General features: G+C 47.2%; 1 protein-coding gene across 3 annotated transcripts in view; it reads left to right on the forward strand.

Annotated features, from left to right (window-relative positions):
• The window catches only part of LOC144688430 (uncharacterized), a 125,004-nt gene that overhangs the window by 99,388 nt on the left and 2,919 nt on the right, over positions 1–22,697 (forward strand). For all 3 annotated transcript variants that reach the window (XM_078554953.1, XM_078554962.1, XM_078554969.1), the window contains exon 5: positions 19,042–19,219. In XM_078554953.1, coding sequence (XP_078411079.1) covers positions 19,042–19,219 — 178 coding nt within the window. The remainder of the gene's footprint in view (positions 1–19,041; positions 19,220–22,697) is intronic.

The raw sequence follows: 22,697 nt of genomic DNA on the forward strand, positions 1-22,697 counted from the left end.
TTCCTGAGTCTAAAGGTTGGCAATGCCTCGCAGAATCGCAGGGGTGGAGTGGGTATTGGCAGCAAAGTGAAAAAATCTTTCAGCAACCAGACCAAGACAGCTGACATGATGCTGGGAGTGGCTTTCTCAATAAGAAAATGGGGTTATTGTGCTGTATAAAAACGGAAGGAAAGGATGAGTACACCCCACCCCTATTCGAAACTATCCCTCAATCTGTGCTGGGAATGATAGTTCTCACAGTCACTCCTGAAGAGGTACTTGTGGAGTTTCAGGCTAAAGTCTGGGGTCTGCTTGTCAGAATGAGTAGTGCTGCCAGAGAGTTACTGCTCCAGAGTTTGTGCTCGCTGCTTCAGACACCAATCCCAGATTGGAAGTATCTTGCTAGAAGAGTCTGAAGTAAAACTTGAAACACATGTTTGAAGTGTGCATTTAGTAATCTCAGAACTGTCACATTAGATACTCTCTGGTGGATTATAGGCACATAATAGGATGGTAAAAAGAGGAGAAGGGCCGATTAGGGACCAAAAGGGGGATTTGCACATGGAGGGCAGGGGGCATGGCTGAGGTACTAAATGAATACTTTGCATATGTCTTTACCAAGGAACCAGATGCTACCCAGTCCATGGTGACAGAGGAGAAAACTCTGTCACTAGAAGGGTTCAAAATTGATAAAGGAATTGTTCAATAAACTGTCGGTACTTAAACAAAAATAAAAATACCTCGAAAAACTCAGCAGGTCTGGCAGCATCTGCGGAGAGGACCTTCAACAGAAGGTCATTCAGACTCGAAACGTTAACTGTGTTCCTCTCCGCAGATGCTGCCAGACCTGCATGAGTTTTTCCAGGTATTTTTGTTTATGTTTTGGATTTCCAGCATCTGCAGTTTTTTTGCTTTTGTCGGTACTTAAAGTTGACAAGGCTCTGTGACCGGATGAGATGCATCCAAGGATATTGAAGGAAGTGAGAGTAGAAGTTGCAGGGGCACTGGCCATAATCTTTCAGTCTTCCCTAGACTCAGGGGAGGTGCCAAAGGACTGGAGAATTGCGAACATTATGCCCTTGTTCAAAAAAAGGCGCTGAAGATAAGCCCAGCAATTGCAAACCAGTCAGTTTAACTTCAGCGGTGGGCAAGACTCTAGAAACAATTATTCAGGATAGAATTAGTAGTCACATGGAAAAATGTGGTTTGATTAGGAAGAGCCAGCATGGATTTCTTAAGGGGAAATGGTGTTTAACTAACTTGCTGGAGTTTTTTGAAGAGGTAACCGAGAGGGTTGGTGAGGGTAATGCTGTTGATGTGGATTTCCAAAAAGTATTCGATACAGTGCCACACAACAGACTTGTAAGGAAAGTTATAGCTCATGGAATTAAGGTGACAGTGGCAACATGGATACAAAATTGGCTGAGTAATACGAAACAGAGGGTAATGGTCAATGGATATTTTTCGGGCTAGAGGAAGGTTTGTAGTGGAGTTCCCCAGGGGTCGGTATTGGGACCCTTGCTTTTCCTGATATATATTAATGATCTAGATCTAGATCTTGGTGTGCAGGGGACAATTTCTAAGTTTGCGGAAGATACAAAACTTGGAAGCGTTGTGAGCTACGAGGAGAGCATTATAGACCTTCAAAAGGACACAGACAAGTAGGTGGCAGATGAGGTTCAATGTGGAGAAGTTCGAGGTGATGCATTTTGGTAGGAAGAACATGGACGGATAGTATAAAATAAAGGGTACAATTCTTAAGGGGGTGCAAGGGCAGAGGGACCTGGGTGTATATGTGCATAGATCACTGAAGGTGGCAGGACAGGTGGAGAGAGCAGTTAAGCATTTAATATCTTGCACTTTGTTAATAGGGGCGTAGAGGACAAAGAGCAGGGAGATTATGCTGAGTTTATATAAGACACTGGTTAGACCTCAGCTGGAGTATTGTGTACAGTTCTGGGTGCCACACTGTAGGAAGGATGTGAACGCATTGGAGAGAGTGCAGAAGAGGTTTACAAGAATGGTTCCAGGGATGAGACATTTCAGCTATGAAGACAGGTTGGAGAGGTTGGGACTGTTCTCCTTGGAGAGAAGAAGGCTAAGAGGAGATTTGATAGAGATGTTCAAAATCATGAGGGAGCTGGGCAGAGTAGATAGGAAGAAGCTGTTCCTGCTCGTAAAAGGATCAAGAACAAGAGGGCACAGATTTAAATTGATTTGTAAAGATGTGAGAAAAAACTTTTTCACACAAGTGGTTCAGGTCTGGAATGCCTGGAGGTGTGGTGGAGGCAGGTTCAATCGAGGCATTCAATGATTATTTGAATAGAAACAAGTTGCAGAGCTATGGGGAAAAGGCAATGGCGCTAGGTCATAATGCGCATTTAGGTAACCAGAGCAGATCTGATGGGCTGAATGGCCTCCTATGATTCTATAACTGGTTCATTTCTGGACCCTATAATTTCAGTCATACACTCATTCACGCGCACGTACTTGTGTCACCCACAAGTGATGGGTTATCGGGGGTAGGTGGGATGCAGATTTGAGGTTACTATCAGATCAGCCATGATCTTAATAAATGGCGCAACAGACTTCAGGGGCTGAATGGCCTACTCCTCCTTGTCCATATGTTCATAAACATTGCAACACCCCTTAACAATGCACCTAAACTCTTGCAATACCACCCACCATCCCAGGGTGTGAAAGGGCAGTATCCCACCCACCGTCCCAGGGTGTGAAAGGACAGTGTCCCACCCACCGTCCCAGGGTGTGAAAGGACAGTGTCCCACCCACCGTCCCAGGGTGTGAAAGGACAGTGTCCCACCCACCGTCCCAGGGTGTGAAAGGACAGTGTCCCACCCACCGTCCCAGGGTGCGAAAGGACAGTGTCCCACCCACCGTCCCAGGGTGCGGGAGGACAGTGTCCCACCCACCGTCCCAGGGTGTGAAAGGACAGTGTCCCACCCACCGTCCCAGGGTGTGAAAGGACAGTGTCCCACCCACCGTCCCAGGGTGCGAAAGGACAGTGTTCCACCCACCTTCCCAGGGTGCGAAAGGACAGTGTCCCACCCACCGTCCCAGGGTGTGAAAGGACAGTGTCCCACCTACCGTCCCAGGGTGTGAAAGGACAGTGTCCCACCTACCGTCCCAGGGTGTGACAGGACAGTGTCCCGCCCACCATCCCAGGGTGCAGGAGGACAGTGTCCCACCCACCGTCACAGGGTGTGAAAGGACAGTGTCCCACCCACCGTCACAGGGTGTGAAAGGACAGTGTCCCACCCACCGTCCCAGGGTGTGAAAGGACAGTGTCCCGCCCACCGTCCCAGGGTGCAGGAGGACAGTGTCCCACCCACCGTCCCAGGGTGCGAAAGGACAGTGTCCCGCCCACCGTCCCAGGGTGCAGGAGGACAGTGTCCCACCCACCGTCCCAGGGTGCGAAAGGACAGTGTCCCATCCACCGTCCCAGGGTGCGAAAGGACAGTGTTCCACCCACCGCCCCAGGGTGCGAAAGGACAGTGTCCCACCCACCATCCCAGGGTGTGAAAGGACAGTGTCCCACCCACCGTCCCAGGGTGTGAAAGGACAGTGTCCCGCCCACCATCCCAGGGTGCAGGAGGACAGTGTCCCACCCACCGTCACAGGGTGTGAAAGGACAGTGTCCCACCCACCGTCCCAGGGTGTGAAAGGACAGTGTCCCACCCACCGTCCCAGGGTGTGAAAGGACAGTGTCCCACCCACCGTCCCAGGGTGCAGGAGGACAGTGTCCCACCCACCGTCCCAGGGTGTGAAAGGACAGTGTCCCACCCACCGTCCCAGGGTGCAGGAGGACAGTGTCCCACCCACCGTCCCAGGGTGCGAAAGGACAGTGTCCCACCCACCGTCCCAGGGTGTGAAAGGACAGTGTCCCGCCCACTGTCCCAGGGTGTGAAAGGACAGTGTCCCGCCCACCATCCCAGGGTGTGAAAGGACAGTGTCCCGCCCACCGTCCCAGGGTATGAAAGGACAGTGTCCCACCCACCGTCCCAGGGTGCAGGAGGACAGTGTCCCACCCACCGTCACAGGGTGTGAAAGGACAGTGTCCCACCCACCGTCCCAGGGTGTGAAAGGACAGTGTCCCGCCCACCGTCCCAGGGTGCAGGAGGACAGTGTCCCACCCACCGTCCCAGGGTGCGAAAGGACAGTGTCCCGCCCACCGTCCCAGGGTGCAGGAGGACAGTGTCCCACCCACCGTCCCAGGGTGCGAAAGGACAGTGTCCCACCCACCATCCCAGTGTGTGAAAGGACAGTGTCCCACCCACCGTCCCAGGGTGTGAAAGGACAGTGTCTCACCCACCGTCCCAGGGTGTGAAAGGACAGTGTCTCACCCACCGTACCAGGGTGTGAAAGGACAGTGTCCCACCCACCGTCCCAGGGTGTGAAAGGACAGTGTCCCGTCCACCATCGCAGGGTGCAGGAGGACAGTGTCCCGCCCACCGTCCCAGGGTGTGAAAGGACAGTGTCCCGTCCACCATCGCAGGGTGCAGGAGGACAGTGTCCCACCCACCATCCCAGGGTGTGAAAGGACAGTGTCCCGTCCACCATCGCAGGGTGCAGGAGGACAGTGTCCCACCCACCGTCCCAGGGTGTGAAAGGACAGTGTCCCACCCACCGTCCCAGGGTGTGAAAGGACAGTGTCCCACCCACCGTCCCAGGGTGTGAAAGGACAGTGTCCCACCCACCGTCCCAGGGTGCAGGAGGACAGTGTCCCACCCACCGTCCCAGGGTGTGAAAGGACAGTGTCCCACCCACCGTCCCAGGGTGCAGGAGGACAGTGTCCCACCCACCGTCCCAGGGTGCGAAAGGACAGTGTCCCACCCACCGTCCCAGGGTGCGAAAGGACAGTGTCCCGCCCACCGTCCCAGGGTGTGAAAGGACAGTGTCCCGCCCACCGTCCCAGGGTGTGAAAGGACAGTGTCCCGCCCACCGTCCCAGGGTGTGAAAGGACAGTGTCCCACCCACCGTCCCAGGGTGCAGGAGGACAGTGTCCCACCCACCGTCACAGGGTGTGAAAGGACAGTGTCCCATCCACCGTCCCAGGGTGTGAAAGGACAGTGTCCCGCCCACCGTCCCAGGGTGCAGGAGGACAGTGTCCCACCCACCGTCCCAGGGTGCGAAAGGACAGTGTCCCGCCCACCGTCCCAGGGTGCAGGAGGACAGTGTCCCACCCACCGTCCCAGGGTACGAAAGGACAGTGTCCCACCCACCGTCCCAGGGTGTGAAAGGACAGTGTCCCACCCACCGTCCCAGGGTGTGAAAGGACAGTGTCTCACCCACCGTCCCAGGGTGTGAAAGGACAGTGTCTCACCCACCGTACCAGGGTGTGAAAGGACAGTGTCCCACCCACCGTCCCAGGGTGTGAAAGGACAGTGTCCCGTCCACCATCGCAGGGTGCAGGAGGACAGTGTCCCGCCCACCGTCCCAGGGTGTGAAAGGACAGTGTCCCGTCCACCATCGCAGGGTGCAGGAGGACAGTGTCCCACCCACCATCCCAGGGTGTGAAAGGACAGTGTCCCGTCCACCATCGCAGGGTGCAGGAGGACAGTGTCCCACCCACCGTCCCAGGGTGTGAAAGGACAGTGTCCCACCCACCGTCCCAGGGTGTGAAAGGACAGTGTCCCACCCACCGTCCCAGGGTGCAGGAGGACAGTGTCCCACCCACCGTCCCAGGGTGTGAAAGGACAGTGTCCCACCCACCGTCCCAGGGTGCGAAAGGACAGTGTCCCACCCACCGTCCCAGAGTGTGAAAGGACAGTGTCCCGCCCACCATCCCAGGGTGCGAAAGGACAGTGTCCCACCCACCGTCCCAGGGTGTGAAAGGACAGTGTCCCACCCACCGTCCCAGGGTGTGAAAGGACAGTGTCCCACCCACCGTCCCAGGGTGTGAAAGGACAGTGTCCCACCCACCATCTGAGGGTGTGAAAGGACAGTGTCCCACCCACCGGCCCAGGGTGTGAAAGGACAGTGTCCCACCCACCATCCCAGGGTGTGAAAGGACAGTGTCCCACCCACCATCCCAGGGTGCAGGAGGACAGTGTCCCACCCACCGTCCCAGGGTGTGAAAGGACAGTGTCCCGCCCACCGTCCCAGGGTGCAGGAGGACAGTGTCTCACCCACCGTCCCAGGGTGCAGGAGGACAGTGTCCCGCCCACCGTCCCAGGGTGCAGGAGGACAGTGTCCCACCCACCGTCCCAGGGTGCAGGAGGACAGTGTCCCACCCACCGTCCCAGGGTGTGAAAGGACAGTGTCCCACCCACCGTCCCAGGGTGTGAAAGGACAGTGTCCCACCCACCGTCCCAGGGTGTGAAAGGACAGTGTCCCACCCACCGTCCCAGGGTGCAGGAGGACAGTGTCCCGCCCACCGTCCCAGGGTGTGAAAGGACAGTGTCCCGCCCACCGTCCCAGGGTGCGAAAGGACAGTGTCCCACCCACCGTCCCAGGGTGCAGGAGGACAGTGTCCCGCCCACCGTCCCAGGGTGTGAAAGGACAGTGTCCCACCCACCATCCCAGGGTGCGAAAGGACAGTGTCCCACCCACCGTCCCAGGGTGTGAAAGGACAGTGTCCCACCCACCGTCCCAGGGTGTGAAAGGACAGTGTCCCACCCACCGTCCCAGGGTGCAGGAGGACAGTGTCCCACCCACCGTCCCAGGGTGTGAAAGGACAGTGTCCCACCCACCGTCCCAGGGTGTGAAAGGACAGTGTCCCGCCCACCGTCCCAGGGTGTGAAAGGACAGTGTCCCACCCACCGTCCCAGGGTGTGAAAGGACAGTGTCCCACCCACCGTCCCCGGGTGTGAAAGGACAGTGTCCCTCCCACCGTCCCAGGGTGCAGGAGGACAGTGTCCCACCCACCATCCCAGGGTGCAGGAGGACAGTGTCCCACCCACCATCCCAGGGTGTGAAAGGACAGTGTCCCACCCACCATCCCAGGGTGCAGGAGGACAGTGTCCCACCCACCGTCCCCGGGTGTGAAAGGACAGTGTCCCACCCACCGTCCCAGGGTGCAGGAGGACAGTGTCCCACCCACCATCTCAGGGTGCAGGAGGACAGTGTCCCACCCACCATCCCAGGGTGCAGGAGGACAGTATCTCACCCACCGTCCCAGGGTGTGAAAGGACAGTGGCCCGCCCACCATCCCACGGTGCAGGAGGACAGTGTCCCGCCCACCATCCCAGGGTGCAGGAGGACAGTGTCCCACCCACCGTCCCAGGGTGCCATTAATATTGAAGAATTGAAACACACAAAATTCTGGAAGAGGCTTGACAGGGTAAATTCTGAGGGGCTGTTTCCCCTGGCTGGGGAATCTTGAACATTGATGCCCTCTCCAGTATCTCCACTAGGTGCTCATTTCTGAATGAGTGAGCCTAAATAGTCTCAACCAGGAAGGGACATTAATGGTTAGCCTTGTTCCACCCAAAACCAAAGTGTGTACATCCCAGCTAGAGTAGCTAATAGTGATCAGGAGCAGGAATTCTGGCTGCCCCAGCTTAAAGACATGAAGGGCAATTATGGGGCCCTGACTGATATCACAATAGATCAGGAATTAAATGTGTATTTTGCTTTCAGTTTAATGGAAATCTTATCCCTCACTTGCGTGTTGCAAGGCTGTAAGAACGTTTAGCTGAGGTTGTTTCATTCTGATAATGGAGTCATGTTGGCTGACTGGTTGGATGCTCCTAGTTTTAAGATACTTGATGTGGAGGAGGTTGCTGGCTGGTAGTCAGGGTTGCTGTACATCTAGCTTGTGTGGTATGGACACCTGTTGTGAGTCAGAGTGTTTTAACCCCCAGCTTTATTTCTCTTGAGGCCTGATTTTCTCCAGCAGCAGTGTGTAGATTTGACAGCTTACTGGACCGTACCAGAAGGTAAGTTCATTTTTTATCCACAGGGATGTTCCGCAGTACAAGTCTGAGTGTCCGTGTGGAACGCGAAGCCTTATCCTAAAGGAAATTCTGGAGATTCTCTTCAGGAGTGACCCTCACGTGTCTGTCCAATTTGGATTTGCATCAAGCCTTGAATTTGTGTGTTTAATGGGAAGCTGGATGAAGACGTGAGGGAGGATGGAATAGAAGGATGTGTTGATGGTGTGAGATAAAGAGGGGTTGGGAGGAGGCTTGTGTGGAGCAGGAACACTGACATTGACCAAGTGGGCCAAATGGTTTGTTTCTGTGCTGTAAAATTCCGTGCAATTGTAATACTGACTGACCCAGAAATTAGTGGTTTAGAAAAAGCCCAGCATGATGTTACAGCATGTCAAAGGTTGGATTTGTTTCAAAGGAGAGGATTAAAGGACCAGAATGTATTTGGCATTTTCTCATTTGATTTCAAGCCATGCCACAACATGAATCAGTGCTGTGAGGAGGTTAAGAGGCAAACACAAGGGAAGTTGCAAAACATATTCCAACACATTTTTAAAATCGTTCTTTCGAGGGATGTGGGCATCACTTGCAAGGCTGGCATTACCCATCCCTAATGGCCTTTGAGAAGGAGTGCCTTGCTCAGCCATTTCAGTTAAGAGTCAACCACATTTCCTGTGGGTCTGGAGTCACATGTGGGCCAGACCAGGTAAGGACAGCAGATTTCCTTCCCTAAAGGACATTAGTGAACCAGATGGGTTTTTACAACAATCAATGATGGTTTCATGGTCACCGTTACTGAGACTTGCTTTCAATTCCAGATTTATGAAAAGGGATGTGCATTTTTTAAAAATTGTGCTAGCAACCTCGAGAACATGAGTTTAAATCCCACCCGGGCAGATTAGAATTTGGTTCAAAAAAATCTGGAAATAAAAAGCTGGTGCCAGTAAAAGTGATCACAATACTGTTGGATTGTCAAAGAAACCCCAACAGTTCATTGATGTTCTTTATGGAGGGAGACCTGGTCTGGTCTTAGGTTGCTGCAGTCCCTTCTTCAAAGATTCACCTTCCAAACCCATGACCACTAGCATCTAGAAGGACAAGGGCAGCAGATAGATGGGAACACCACCTGGAAGTTCCCCTCCAAGTCACTCATCATCCTGACTTGGAAATATATCGCCGTTCCTTCACTGTCGCTGGGTCAAAATCTTGGAACTCCCTCCCTAACAGCACTGTGGGTGTACCTACACCACATGGACTGCAGTGGTTCAAGAAGGCAGCTCACCACTACCTTCTCAAGGGCAATTAGGGATGGGCAATAAATATTGGCCCAGCCAGCGATGCCCACATCCCGTGAAAGAATAAAAGAAATAGTCCCAACCTAATGTGGTTGATTCTTAACTGTCCTCTGAACTGGCATAGCAAACCCCTCACTTGTAGCAAACTGCTGCAGAGATTCAAGAAGGCAGCCTACCAACAACATCTTAGGCAACTAGGGATGGGCAATAAATGCCTAGCCTTGCCAGTGACACCCACATCCTGAGAATGAAGAGAAAAATCTCTATCTCTACTCTGAGTATTCAAACAGGGCCAATACCTTCATTCTTCCTACTAACAACAGTCCTTTATAAGTGGCTGCCACAGAGAACAGGTGCATGCCCAGAAAACTAACAAAAGTTGGTTAACAACTTCAGAAAGTTGAGTACTTAAAAGAACCCCAACTAAAACTAATTAAAGACAAGTTAAGATGAGCTAGACTAAACGCACAATAAGACATAGATTTGTCATAAACTTTAGCCAGCCATGGTTCAGTTGTTAACCTTCTCGTTTCACCAGAAGGTTGCAGGTTCAAACCCCACTTCAGAGACTTGAGCACACAATGCGTGCTGACTGTCCAGTGTTGTACTGAGGGGAGTGCTGCATTATCAGGAGTGAGTCTTTCTGATAAGACTTTAAACCTAGGCCCCATCTGCCCTCTCAGGTGAACGTGAAAGATCTCATAGACATCAGGGGAATTATTCTGCCATTCTGAGCCAGTATTTATCCCTCAGCTAACATCCCCAAAATAGATTATCTAATCATTACCTCATTACCTTATTACTGTTAATGGGATCTTGTCCTGCATAAATTGCCTGCTGCGGGTTCCTAAATAACAGCAGTGCTGCACTTGGGGAAAAAAATTACTTGATTATTGCTGAAGAAAGAGACATGCTGTCAAAGCTTTTCATGGTGCATTCATCAAGACTGACAAAAGAATGCCAAATTTCAAAGAGAGTAACAATTTACACTGCAGAAAAAAGGGTTAGCAAGTCAACTCTGGTCAAGATGTTGCCATGGCTAATGCACCAGGGAATTATTGTCCCCTGCATTTTTATTTAATTCAATAAAAGCACAATGTCTGGATATGTTCCTTTTTCTTGCCTGCCTATGAGTATATGTAGCTTCTAGTAAGCATAACTGAGTCACATTGCGAGCCCAACTGATAATTTTAGTTCGGTTGTTAGTGTAATTCTTAGCACACTCTGGATTATTCAGCAGGTGCTGTCTAGTCGCAGAATCACACTCAACATTAGACATTGTGTTCTGAGTTTTGCAAGCACGGACTGGTTGAGTACGGTCAGTACTCTGCCTGTTGCGAACAGCTGAAGGGACATGCTGTTTGATATGATCTGCCAGCTGTTGGGATGTATGCCCAATGTGCCTAGCATCACACTGGCACTGAAATTCATCTACCACTTTACTCATTTGTGTGGTGGGCAGAATGTCATTTTTGGCTTAATGGCAGCATCCTGTTAGTGGCAAACACCATTTGTGTTGCTACTGCATAGTAGTAATGTGAAATGGCTAGGTTCACCTGTTGCTTAAATTTTCAAGACACCTTACACTTCCAGGATAATTTCAGGTAGACTAGGCACTTTTCAGGCCCAAATGTGGCGACCTCAGGCCTATTTGTGAGTATGCATGATACACAGTGAGTGACAGTCTGATCGGAGTAGCCATTACCCTGCAGGATAGCTTTGATGCGCCCTATTGGTGTCAAGCTTCCACGGTGAGCAAATGGCTAGGGCCCTATTTAGGAGATTACCAATAAGGCCATTCTTATAGCGCGTAGAGCTGTAGGAATCCCAATGTGTATGTTAATCAGTGAAGGTAGGCTTGTGGTAGACAATAGTAGAGAACCTATAAGTGGATTTCTCAACTAGCACATTGACTGCTCCATTTCAAAGATGAATTTGAGCACAGAATGGAGAGCTATATAAATGCAAAAACAAGGTCTTTATTACATGTCTGTGCTCTACTGATGTCTCTGTCCAAAGCTTGTGCAGTGTATTGTCATTTAGTGCTGCCACCTTCCCAGGCCCAAAACCAGCCCAGCAGGGGCTGTGTCCTTTTTTTGTGATTAGGAACATAGGGCTGAGACTAGACTTTGCAGCTCATTTTGTCATATATTGGAAATAAATGCTAATTAATTTTATTCCTCATTTTTGGATTTGTATCTGTACAACTCCTGCCTTGCAGGTAACTCCCTGAGGAATTCAATGATTTTGAGATGCAATGACTGTTGGTGTTGTGTAAAAGCCTACCATTCAGAACAGTGGGGAGTTGAATGACTAGTTAATCTGCTTTTAGTGTGTTGGTTGAGGATAAATAGGGGCTCAAAACTCTCGACTCTTTTTGATCTCAGAATAGTGGGCAGAAGGGGGCCTCGGTTTAATGCCCTATTTGAAGTTTGGCAGTGCAGTACTCCCTCAGTACTACAGTGACATGTCAGCCTGGACTTGCACTGAAGTACTGGAATAGTTTTGAGCTGATGACCTGGCAATGCTTATGTTTGTCTTATCATGGAACCAAGGCAATCATTTATTTGAGTTGTCAAAAATACTGACCCCGTTGCTGAAACTTAGAGTGGACGAGTGTCTACGCCTGTGGCTTGAGGGTATCTATAGCTTTGTCCTGTGTTTGAGATTTCAGTGTTGTGCTTCACAGTAAAATTATATCTTGAAACCAAATGGCTAGATCTAGCAGCTGGTATTGTACTGCGTAAATAGGGAACACTAAAAGCTGATCCCAAAAGTAGGAATTGAGTTTTTCTTTTTGCTGCCTCTGATGTTGAGGTGACAGGGACAGTTTTGGTTCCTGCTGCAAAGACTCAAAAAAAAACAGTTCTGTTGACTGCTAAATGAGTCAGTCCAGATCTCTGGAAAGAAGCAGTCAATAGGGTAGCTGGCAGTCACTGCCTCCATTCTACTTCAGCAACGCTGCTTACTCTAATATCAGGAGACAGCTCACCACCATCCTGGGCCTGTGACCATTTCCATTTTGCACACCAGTTGCACTTCTGGCCATTCTGAGCAACATTACTTATTTGATGATGGATTAGGCGCATGTTATTTTGTGATGTAGCCTGGGATCTGAGCACAAAGGTTGAGGAACTGCAGTGGAAAAACAACTCCCCTTTGTTCCAAGAGAATAAAAAAAGTAAATGAAAGTCGCTGTAATCCCAGAGGGCCATGGGCTGCTCTCTCATTAGAGAGAGAGAGAGAGAGAGACAACTGGTGGTGAGTTTAACCTGAGGGTCACCACACCTCAGGCGAGAGGTGAGGTTGAGAGGGCGGGGCCTTGATGGATGACCTCAGCCAGTATGGGAATTGAACCCACGCTGTTGGCGTCAGTCTGCTGCCAGCTTTGAGTTCTATTTAGCTATGGAGTGAATGAAGCCTTTATTGTTGTAACATTGAACATGAATCAGTCAATTGTCTCTCTCTCCCTCTCAGTCCTCAGTATGTGTACTGTGATACTGAACAATATGGACTAGGAAATCCTGGCAAATCCTGCATTTAACCTCAATGTCTGTGCAGGAGGGAAGGGACGAATCTGTCTGCCCTCTATCAATATCCAGCGACTTCTGGAAAGTGTGTTTGGGAGCTGAGGCTGGAGTTCGGTTGTAATACTCTCTAGTCAAGTAGCTTGCCTATGCTCATTTATAGGTGACACATTTATAGGTGGAGTGTGTTGTGTGGGTGGAACTGAATTAGGAACATTAGAAGTAGGCCGTTTAGCCACTAGGAGTTGTTCTGCCATTCAGTTCGATTCTGGCTGACCTGTACCTCATCGCCATTTACCTACTTTGGATACCCTTCTTGAAACCCTTAACCCAATAAAGATTTATCGATCCCAGTCCTGAAAGTTCAAATTGCTGTCCAGCATCAACAGTCCTTGTGGGAGTTGAGTGGGCAGGGTTGGGGGGGCGGAAAGAGTTGCAGATTTTCATTACCCTTTGTGTGAAGAAGTGCTGTCTGGCATCACCCCTGAACTGCCCAGCTCTAATTTTAGGTTATGTCCCCTTATGTTGATTCTATCATCGGAGGAAATGGTTTCTCCATATCTATCCTATCAAACATAGACTTACAGCCAGAAGAAGGCCATTCAGCCCATCGTTTTTGTTTATTCATTCATGGGATGTGAGCATCACTGGCTAGGCCAGCATTTATTGCCCATCCCTAATTGTCCTTGAGAAGGTGGTGGTGAGCTGCTTTCTTGAACCGCTGCAGTCCATGTGGTGTAGGTACACCCACAGTGCTGTTAGGGAGGGAGTTCCAGGATTTTGACCCAGCGACAGTGAAGGAACAGCGACATATTTCTAAGTCAGGATGGTGAGTGACTTGGAGGGGAACTTCCAGGTGGTCCAGGTTTCCATGCTGGCTGAAAAAGAGCTATCCAGTCTAATCCCACCTTCCGGCTCTTGGCTCATAGCCCTATAGGTTATCACAAAACAAGTGCAAATCCAAGCGTTTTTAAAATGCAATGAAGGTTTCTGCTTCTCCCACCCTTTCACATAATGAGTTCCAGATCCTCACCACCCTCTGAGTGAAAGAATTTCTCCTCTACTCCCCTCTAATCTTTCGACCAATTACTTCAAGTCTATGCTCACAGCTGAGGAAAATAGGTCTTTCTTATCCACTCTATTTAGACCCCTCGTAACGTTATAGACCTCAATTAAATCTCTCCTTGGCCGCATCTGTTCCAAAGAAATCAACCCCAGCCTATCCGATCTTTCAATAGCTAATATTCTCAATTCCTGACAACATCCTTGTAAATCATTTGTCTACCATCTCTAATGTGATCACATAATGTGGCCAAAACTGGACGCAGTAACCTAGCTGTGGTCTACAGAATTGTACAGCATTCGGCCCATTGTTTCTGCACCGGTTTTCCAAATGATCAGTTTGCCTAGTGCCATTTCCCCACCTTCTCACTGTAACCGTGCTCATTCTTCCTTTTCATATAACTATCTAATTCCCTTTTGAATGCCTCGATTGAGCCTGCCTCCACCACATTCCCAGTCAGTGCATTCCAGATCGAAACCACTCGCCGCATGATAAAGTTTTTCCTCATGTCGCCATTCTTCCTTTGCCAATTATTTCAAATCTGTGCCTTCTCATTCTTGGTCCTTCTCATGAGTGGGAACAATTTTTCCCCTATCTACTCTGTTCAGAGCCTTCATGATTTTGAACACCTCTATCAAATCTCTTCTCAGCCTTCTCTTCTACAAGCAAACCAGTCCCAATTTCTCCAACCTATCTTTATAACTGGAATGATTCTCATGAATCTTTTCTGCGCCCTCTCTAATGCCTTCACATCTTTCCTAAAGTATGATGCCCTGAACTGGACACCAGTTGAGACCCAACCAGTATTTTATATAGGGTTAACATAATGTCCTTGCTCTTGTGCTCTTTGCCCATATTAATAAAGCCTAGGATATTGTATGCTTTATTAACTGTGCTCTCAACCTGTTCTGCCACCTTCAATGATTTATGCACATATACACCCATGTCACTCTGCTCCTGCACCCACTTTAGGTTTGTACCCTTTATTTTCTACTGTCTCTCCGTGTTTTTCCTACCAAAATGAATCCAGGATACGAAATAGGAACAGGAGTAGGCCATTCGGCTCCTCGAACCTGCTCCGCCATTCAATAAGATCATGGCTGATCTGTTTGTGTTTCGTGTTCCACATTCCCAACTACCCCTGATAACCTCATATTCTTGTTAGGCAAGTGAATCAATCTACTTCTGCCTTACAAATATTCAATGACCCCACCTCCACCGCCTTCTGAGGCAGAGTGTTCCAAAGTCACGCAACCTTCTGAGAGAAAAAAAATCTCATCTCTGTCCTATAAGGGCGACCCCTAATTTTAAAACAGTGCCCCCTAGTTCTGGACTCACCCACAAAAGAAATAATCATTTCCACGTCAACCTTGTCAAGGCCGTTCAGGATCTTGTATAACTTCAATCAAATATCCCTCACTCTTCTAAACTCCAGTGGAAACAAGCCCAGTCTGTCCAACCTTTCCTCATAATAAGACAACCCACTCATTCCAGGTATCAATCCAGTGAACTGGAACTGTTCTCTGAACTGCCTCCACGCATTTACACCCTTCCTTAAATAAGGAGACCAAAATTGCACACAGTATTCGAGATGCGGTCTTACCAATGCCATGTATAACTGAAGCATAACATTCTTACTTTTGTAACAAAAACAAAAATTGCTGGAAGAACTCAGGAGGTCTGACAGGTCTGTGGAGAGAAAGTCAGAGTTAACATTTCGAGTCCGTATGACTCTTCTTCAGACTCGAAATGTTAACTCTTTGTCTTTCTGTCCACAGATGCTGTCAGGCCGGGCGAGTTTTTCCAGTAATTTTTCTTTTTCAGCATCCGCAGTATTTTGCTTTTATCCTTTTATGTAATAAAGGATAGCACTCGATTAGCCTTCTTGATTACATGCCATACCTGCATACTAACTTTATGTGACTCATGCACAAGAACAACTAGATCCCACTGCACCTCAGAATTCTGCAGTCATTCTCCATTTAAGTAACACTTTGCTTTTTTGTTCTTCCTGCCAAAGTGAACAACTTCACATTTTTGCATATTATACTCCATCTGCCAGATTCTTGCCCGCTCACTCAACTTATCCATATCTGCAAACTCCTTATGTCTTCTTCACAACATAATTTCCTACCTATCTTTGTGTCGTCTGAAAATTTAGCTACAATGACTTCGTTCCCCTCATCTAAGTCATTGATGTAAATTGTAAAAAGTTGAGGCCCCAACACAGGCCCCTGAAGGATGCCACTTGTCACATCCTGCCAATCTGAGAAAGACCCATTTACGCATAATGTCTGTTTTCTGCCAGCCAGCTAATCTTCTATCCAGGCTAATATGTTACCCACTACAGCGTGAACTTTTAATTTCTGCAATAACTTTGATGTGGCACCTTATCAAATGCTTTCTGGAAATCCAAGTTCAGTGCGTCTACAGCCTCCCCTTTACCCACAGTGCATGTTACTTCTTCAAAGAACTCCAATAAATTGGTTAAACTTGATTTCCCTTTCATAAAACCATGCTGACTCTTTCTGATTACCTTGAGTTTTTCTAAGTGCCCAGCTATATCTCTTTAATGATCGGCTCTAACAGCTTCCCCATGACAGACGCCAAGTTAACTGGCCTATAGTTTCCTGTTTTCTGCCTCCCTCCCTTCTTGAATGAAAGGATTATATTTGCTACTTAGCAGTCTGATGCAACCTTTCCAGAATCTAGGGAATTTTGGGAAATTAACACCAACACATTTACTACCTCATTAGCCAGCTCTTTTAACACCCTAGGATGAAGCCCATCAGGACCCGGAGACTTGTCAGCCCACAGCTCCATCAGTTTGCTCAGTATCGCTTCCCTAGTGATTGTAATTTCGCCAAGTTCCCCTCTCCCTTCCACCTCCTACTTTACAGCTATTGCTGGAATTTTTTTTGTATCCTCTGTCGTGAATCACTTCATAATTCTCCACATTCAGCTTCATCTGCCAACTATCCACCTATTCCACCAACTTGTCGATGTCATTTTGCAGTTCTACACTATCCTCCTCACAGTTCACAATGCTTCTAAGTTTCATATCATCTGCAAATTTTGAAATTGTGCCCTGTACACAAGGTTTAGGTCATTAATATATATCAGGAAGAGCAAGAGTCCCATCTCTGACCCTTGGAGAATTCCATTACAAGCATTCCTCCAGTTCAAAAAGCATCCATTAACCACTGCTCTCTGCTTCCTATCATTTAGCCAATTTCATATCCCTATTGCTACTGTTCCTTTTATTCTGCAAGCTATAACTCTGCTCACAAGTCTGTTGTGCAGCACTGTATCAAATGCTTTTTGGAAGTCCACATACACCACATCAACAGCATTGTCCTCTTCAACCCTCTCTGTTACCTCTTCAAAAATCTCCAGCAAGTTAATTAAACTTGGTTTTCCCTTAGCAAATCTGTACTGGCTTTCCTTAATTCACCTGCATTTGTCCAGGTGACTATTAATTTTGTGTCAAATTATTGTTTCTAGAAGTTTCCCCACCATCGAAGTTAAACTGAATGACCTGTAGTTGCTGGGCTTATCTTTACACTTTTTTGAACAAGGGTGTAATATTTGTAATTCTCCAGTCCGCTGGCACTATTCCTGAGTCTAAGCAAAACTGGAAAATTATGGCCAGTGGCTCAGCAATTTTCACTCTCACTTTCCTCAGCATCCTTGGATGCATCTCATTCGGTCCTGGTGCTTTATCAATTTTAAGTACAGAGATCCCATCCAATACATACATACACACCTATAGAAGACTTTAGGATTCCCTTTTATATTAGCTGCCAATCTCTTTTCATAATCTCTCTTTGCTTCTCTTATTTGCTTTATCACTTCCCCTTTGAACCTTCTAAAATTAACCATGGTTTGCAATTGTATTTTCTATCTGTTGTCTATCAGAAGCGCACTTTTTCTTCCTTTTAATCTCTATCTCTTTCGTCATCCAGGGAACTCTGGATTTGTTTGCCCTAACTTTCCCTTTTGAGGGAATATACCTTGACTGTACCCAAACTATCTCTTCTTTAAAGGTAGCCCATTATTCATTTTCCCTGCCAACCGTCGACTCCAATTTATTTGGCCCAGATCCCCAGTGAAGCTGGCTTTCCCCCAGTTAATTATTCTTACTTTAGATTGTTCTTTGTCCTTTCCATAGTCAGTCTAAACCTTATGATACAATGATCACTGTCCCCAAAAGGTTCTCCTACTGACACTTGATCCAGTTGGCCCACCTCATTCTCAAGAACCAGGTCCAGCATTGCCTCCTTTCTCATTGGACGGGAAACATACTGCTGTAGAAAAGTTTCCTGAACACGTTGTAGGAACTCTTGCCCCTCTCTGCCCTTTACATTTCTACACTCTCAGTCTTTGTTTGGATAATTAAAGTCCCCCATTATAACTACCCTATAATTCTTACACCTCTCTGTAATGTCCTTGCTGCAAATTTGTTCCTCTATATCCTTTTCAATAGTTGGTGGCCTATAGACTACACTGAGTGATGTAATTGCATCTTTTTTGTTCCTTAGCTTTGGCAAATCGAATCTGTCCTTGATCTCGCTGGGACATCGTCTCTTTCCAGCGTTGCAATCTCCTTAATCAATACTGCCACCCCTATCCCTTCCTTTCCTAAATTTCCTGAACACCTTATATCGAGGAATATTTTAACACCCAGTCCGGCCCTTCTTTGAGCCAGGTCTCTGTTATAGCCACAACATCATATTTCCACTTGGCAATCTGTACCTGTAATTCACCAATCTTATTAACCACACTCCGTGCATTCAGAACATGCACAGTTACCCTGATTTAGACTCTCTTACTCCTTCCCTTAATCTGACTCCACCTAATAATTTACTATTCCCCACTCTAGTGCTATCTATTTCTCCCAGTATTCAGTTCACCTTAGTTCCCTTCTCTAGCATTACTTCCTGGTTCCCATACCCTCCCCAATAGCACCACCAAATCCTTTGATCATTTTAAATTAGAGCATTTAGGAAAGAGGGCAAAATTTAGAGGGGTGGAAAAGGACATGAGGTGCCAAAATATCTCTGGCTCCTCAGAGAAGATGAGGGCGATTGGGCTGTGTGATGCCTGCAAACACTCTCTGTGCATTGTCAAAGTGAGATGATGGAAGTCTGCTGGTCTCTGGGGATCTGCATCCCAGCAATTGTCCTGAGGAGACCAAATTAGTTTTTTTTTTCTTTTAAAAAAGGGTTTTAACGCTGTACGGCTGTAGCATGTCATATAGGTGACTTTCTCTGTTGTCTCACCAGCCCTCATCCCGTGAAGCCTATCAGCAGCACTGTGCAGCTTACGGAGAAGAAATCTGGTCTGTCGGGTATTGGTAGCACACTAAGCAGCGGGCTCGAGAAACTGAAGAACGTGACTACAGGAAGTATCAGCCCCATCAGGTCACCAGCAACCGGGCACGAGGAGCAGGAAGCAGTAAAGGTAATTGGAGATCTCTGGTTATAACATCTGCACGTTGATTGCCCACCATATGTGGGTCATGCAAAGCACTTGTGCAACAGCCACATGATGCACTGTATGTCACTGTATATAGAAATTCACACACTGTTGCATCCATGTTGGTTCACCAAACTCAAACATAAAAGTTTACTTCGAATTTTTGTTCAGAGAGAAGAGTGACCAGGCCCAAAACAATTGAGATTGTGAGATTCAGGGTGAGAGTGAGTTACGTACATTATTACAATGCAGCCAAATCTCCTCAACCCTTTTCATCAGTCCATTAAACCATCTGCCTGGATGAATCTCCACTCTCAGAATTAGCCCCACCTTTGACTTTCAAACACAAGTATCCTCCAACGGCTTAGGTTGGGATGCCGGCAGGGGGAGATGGTCTGGACTCCATAACTATTCCGACCAAATTTCCAGGCACACCAGAAAACAGCTACTTACATTGTTTAACGACAAATGGTTAAGCATTATTGAAAGGAAAATAACCCACACGCAGAGCTGCTCTGTGTTTTCTGTTCCCTTTTGAAAGGATTTGTTGGGCTAAGTATAAATCATGTTAAAAATTGAAAAGTTATTCTGATTGGAGGTTGTTGAGCATCTATGCCTGATGTGCATGAATGATGGTTAAATAAGTTCAATTTAAATTTTCATCCTTCGATAAGAGCTATATGGTATGGGTTTGGTGCTTTTCTTGACTTCCAGTTGGTCATGCTTATATTCTCCCAATTTAATTTTGAGTGTATTTTAATGAGATTGGGAGGATGTCTGAGCAGAGGCAAAATGGGTGCAAGATTTGGATCATTTTTGGGTCTAACTTTCAGTTGGGTCCAATGAGGAAATCCAGCCAGCAATTATTTGTTTAGAGACAACTAACACCTCTACTTTTTTTTTTTTTCTCCTCTGTTCATTTCACTGCAAGTTTAAGAAATATACACTAAAGACCAACAAGGTGATGAAGTAGTTTCCACATGGGTTATGCTGACTGTTGCAGTTGTCAGAGTCCAGAATTCACTGCCATAGCCAGCAGGAATCAATAAGGCACGATTCTGTGACTTTGCCTCACCCAAGGGACGTCAGATCCAATGTTGTGGACATTCCTTGTGAGAGTGCAGAGACATGTGCCAAAAGTGATTCCAGGGATTGTGAGTCCTAGTCTTGGAGAAATATGGCTAAATTTAGCTCCTATTCCCATTAATGCCACTTGCACTGTTACCTCAAGTTGCTCTATAAAAGTGCTTTCATGTTGTTTTCTGTTCCTCCCTTTCTCTCTTCATCCTGTTGGATTTACTGGAAGTTGCACTTGCTGTTCAGCCAGCGAGATTGTTGGCATAATTGAAAAGTTGCTCACCACACAAAAATCTCTTTGTTCCACTTGGATCTAAAGTAGCAGATGGTACTTTTCATGTGAATTCTGAAATAAAGCAGCATAGTGACAATATCAGATCACATAGAAACAGAAGAAGCTTTAGGAACATGACTGCTTGATCTCCCATAGCATTGTATATGGTAAGTTGAGATAAGTATAGTTTTCAGGTGAGAAGGCAAGAGATAAATGGACCAGGACGCACAGATATATTTCTTGTATTCCATTATAAATTCCAATTTTTGCATTGTGGGAGATGGTGGTGTGGCGGTAATGTCGCTGGTCTAATAATCCAAAGGTCAGGCTTATGCTCTGGGGACATGGGTTCAAGTCCCACCATGGCAGCTGTTGGAATTTAAATTCAGTAAATAAAATCAGAAATTCAAATCTGGCCTCAGTTAGAGGAACCATGAAATGGCCATTGATTGTCGTGTTGTTCAAGGGCAATTAGGGATTGGCAACAAATGCTGACCTTGCCAGTGACACCCACATCCTGTAAAGAATGAAAAAAGAGGTAACTATGCCAACATGTCGCACTGTAATTGGGTGTCAGTTATGGCTCAGTGGTAACACTCACCTGAGTTAGAATATTGTGGGTTCAAGCTGCACCCCCAGGGACTTGAGAACAAAATCTAGGCTGGCAATTCTCCCTAAGGGTGTAGTACTGCATTATCGGAGGTGCAGTGCTTTGGATGAGATGTTAAACAGAGGACCGATCTACTCAATCAGATGGACAGAAAAGATCCCATGGCAATATTCGAAGAAGAGCCAGGAATTCCTCCCCAGTGCCCAGGCCAATACTTATCCTGCTGCTGACATCAATAAAACAGATATGCTGTTTGTGAGACCTTGCTGTGTGTGAATTGGCTGCTACATTTTCTACAGTATAATACATTATACATTTCAAAAGTACTTAATTGGCTTGGAAGAGGTAGTGGCGTAGTGGTATTGTCACTGGACTGGTAATCCAGAGACCCGGGGTAATGCTCTGGGAACCTGGGTTCAAATCCCACCACGGCGGATAGTGGAATTTGAATTCAGTAAAAATCACTGAAAAAAAATTGACTTAACTGTTGCTGTCAAAATGTACCTTCACCACGGTTCAAGACAGCAGTTCAGCACCACCTTCTTGAAGGCAAATAGGCCCCTTGACCCCCTCCATCCTTGCAAACCGAATTTGTCTCCAAAGAGCATCCACTCGAGCACAGAGAGTAGCAAAGCTGCATTCTGCTGCTTGAAAACCCTTTCCGGACGAGTGTGTTGTGTTTCACAGGTGTGAAACATTGAACAGTCTGCCTGTAAGAGGCATTCTTCAGTGAACTAGGTTTGGTCTGGATGGGCTATTCCAGTTGACAGAGTCTAGCCTGAAGGCCAGCATTGTTTAATTGCAGTTGAGGAAAGATGAGCCTGCAGGGGAGACAGCTGTTGAGGTCCTTGCCCTTTTCATGTAAGGGGTTGATTGTGGTCTATTTGAAAGTTTCTTGGAAGGTGTCTGCTGCCAGTATATGATGGAAGGGCTTAGATAAGTTATTTAAGATAAGAAAGGACGTGGAGACCTGCTGGCCATGTTCAACTATTAATTTTTAGATTGGAGAGGACTGGGTGTGGTGGGACATGACAGGACCACATCGCAATAATAACCATTAAGGAACACCCTTAGCTCCCAAAATAATGAGGTGGTGACTGGCAATTAAAAGATCTTCTCTCCTGTGAATGCTTGTTTGTCAGTTAATCAGCTTATTTAGATATGCCATTCCTTTAATTTACCCATCCTTCCAAAACAATAGTCAACATCAGGTTACACATGAGTGTATCAGTCCCTATTGGTTTTAATTATATTTATCTCTCTTCCCCCATTCCATTTTTTCCCATGTTTGCTTTCTTTTCTTCCTTTTCTATTAGATAACACAAGTAGTCTGCCAGCTAAAGAATGATTAAAAACATAGAAGTGTCCCATTCAATCCCCAGCAAACCTTGTCCTGTGTTTAATATCTCGATGAAAGGACGGCACCTCTGACAATACTGCACTTCCTCAATACTGTACGGAAGCCTGGATTATGTGCTCAAATCCTGGAGTGAAGTTTAACT

Source organism: Cetorhinus maximus, chromosome 1 (assembly GCF_964194155.1).
Source record: "Cetorhinus maximus chromosome 1, sCetMax3.hap1.1, whole genome shotgun sequence".
Lineage (NCBI taxonomy): Eukaryota > Metazoa > Chordata > Chondrichthyes > Lamniformes > Cetorhinidae > Cetorhinus > Cetorhinus maximus.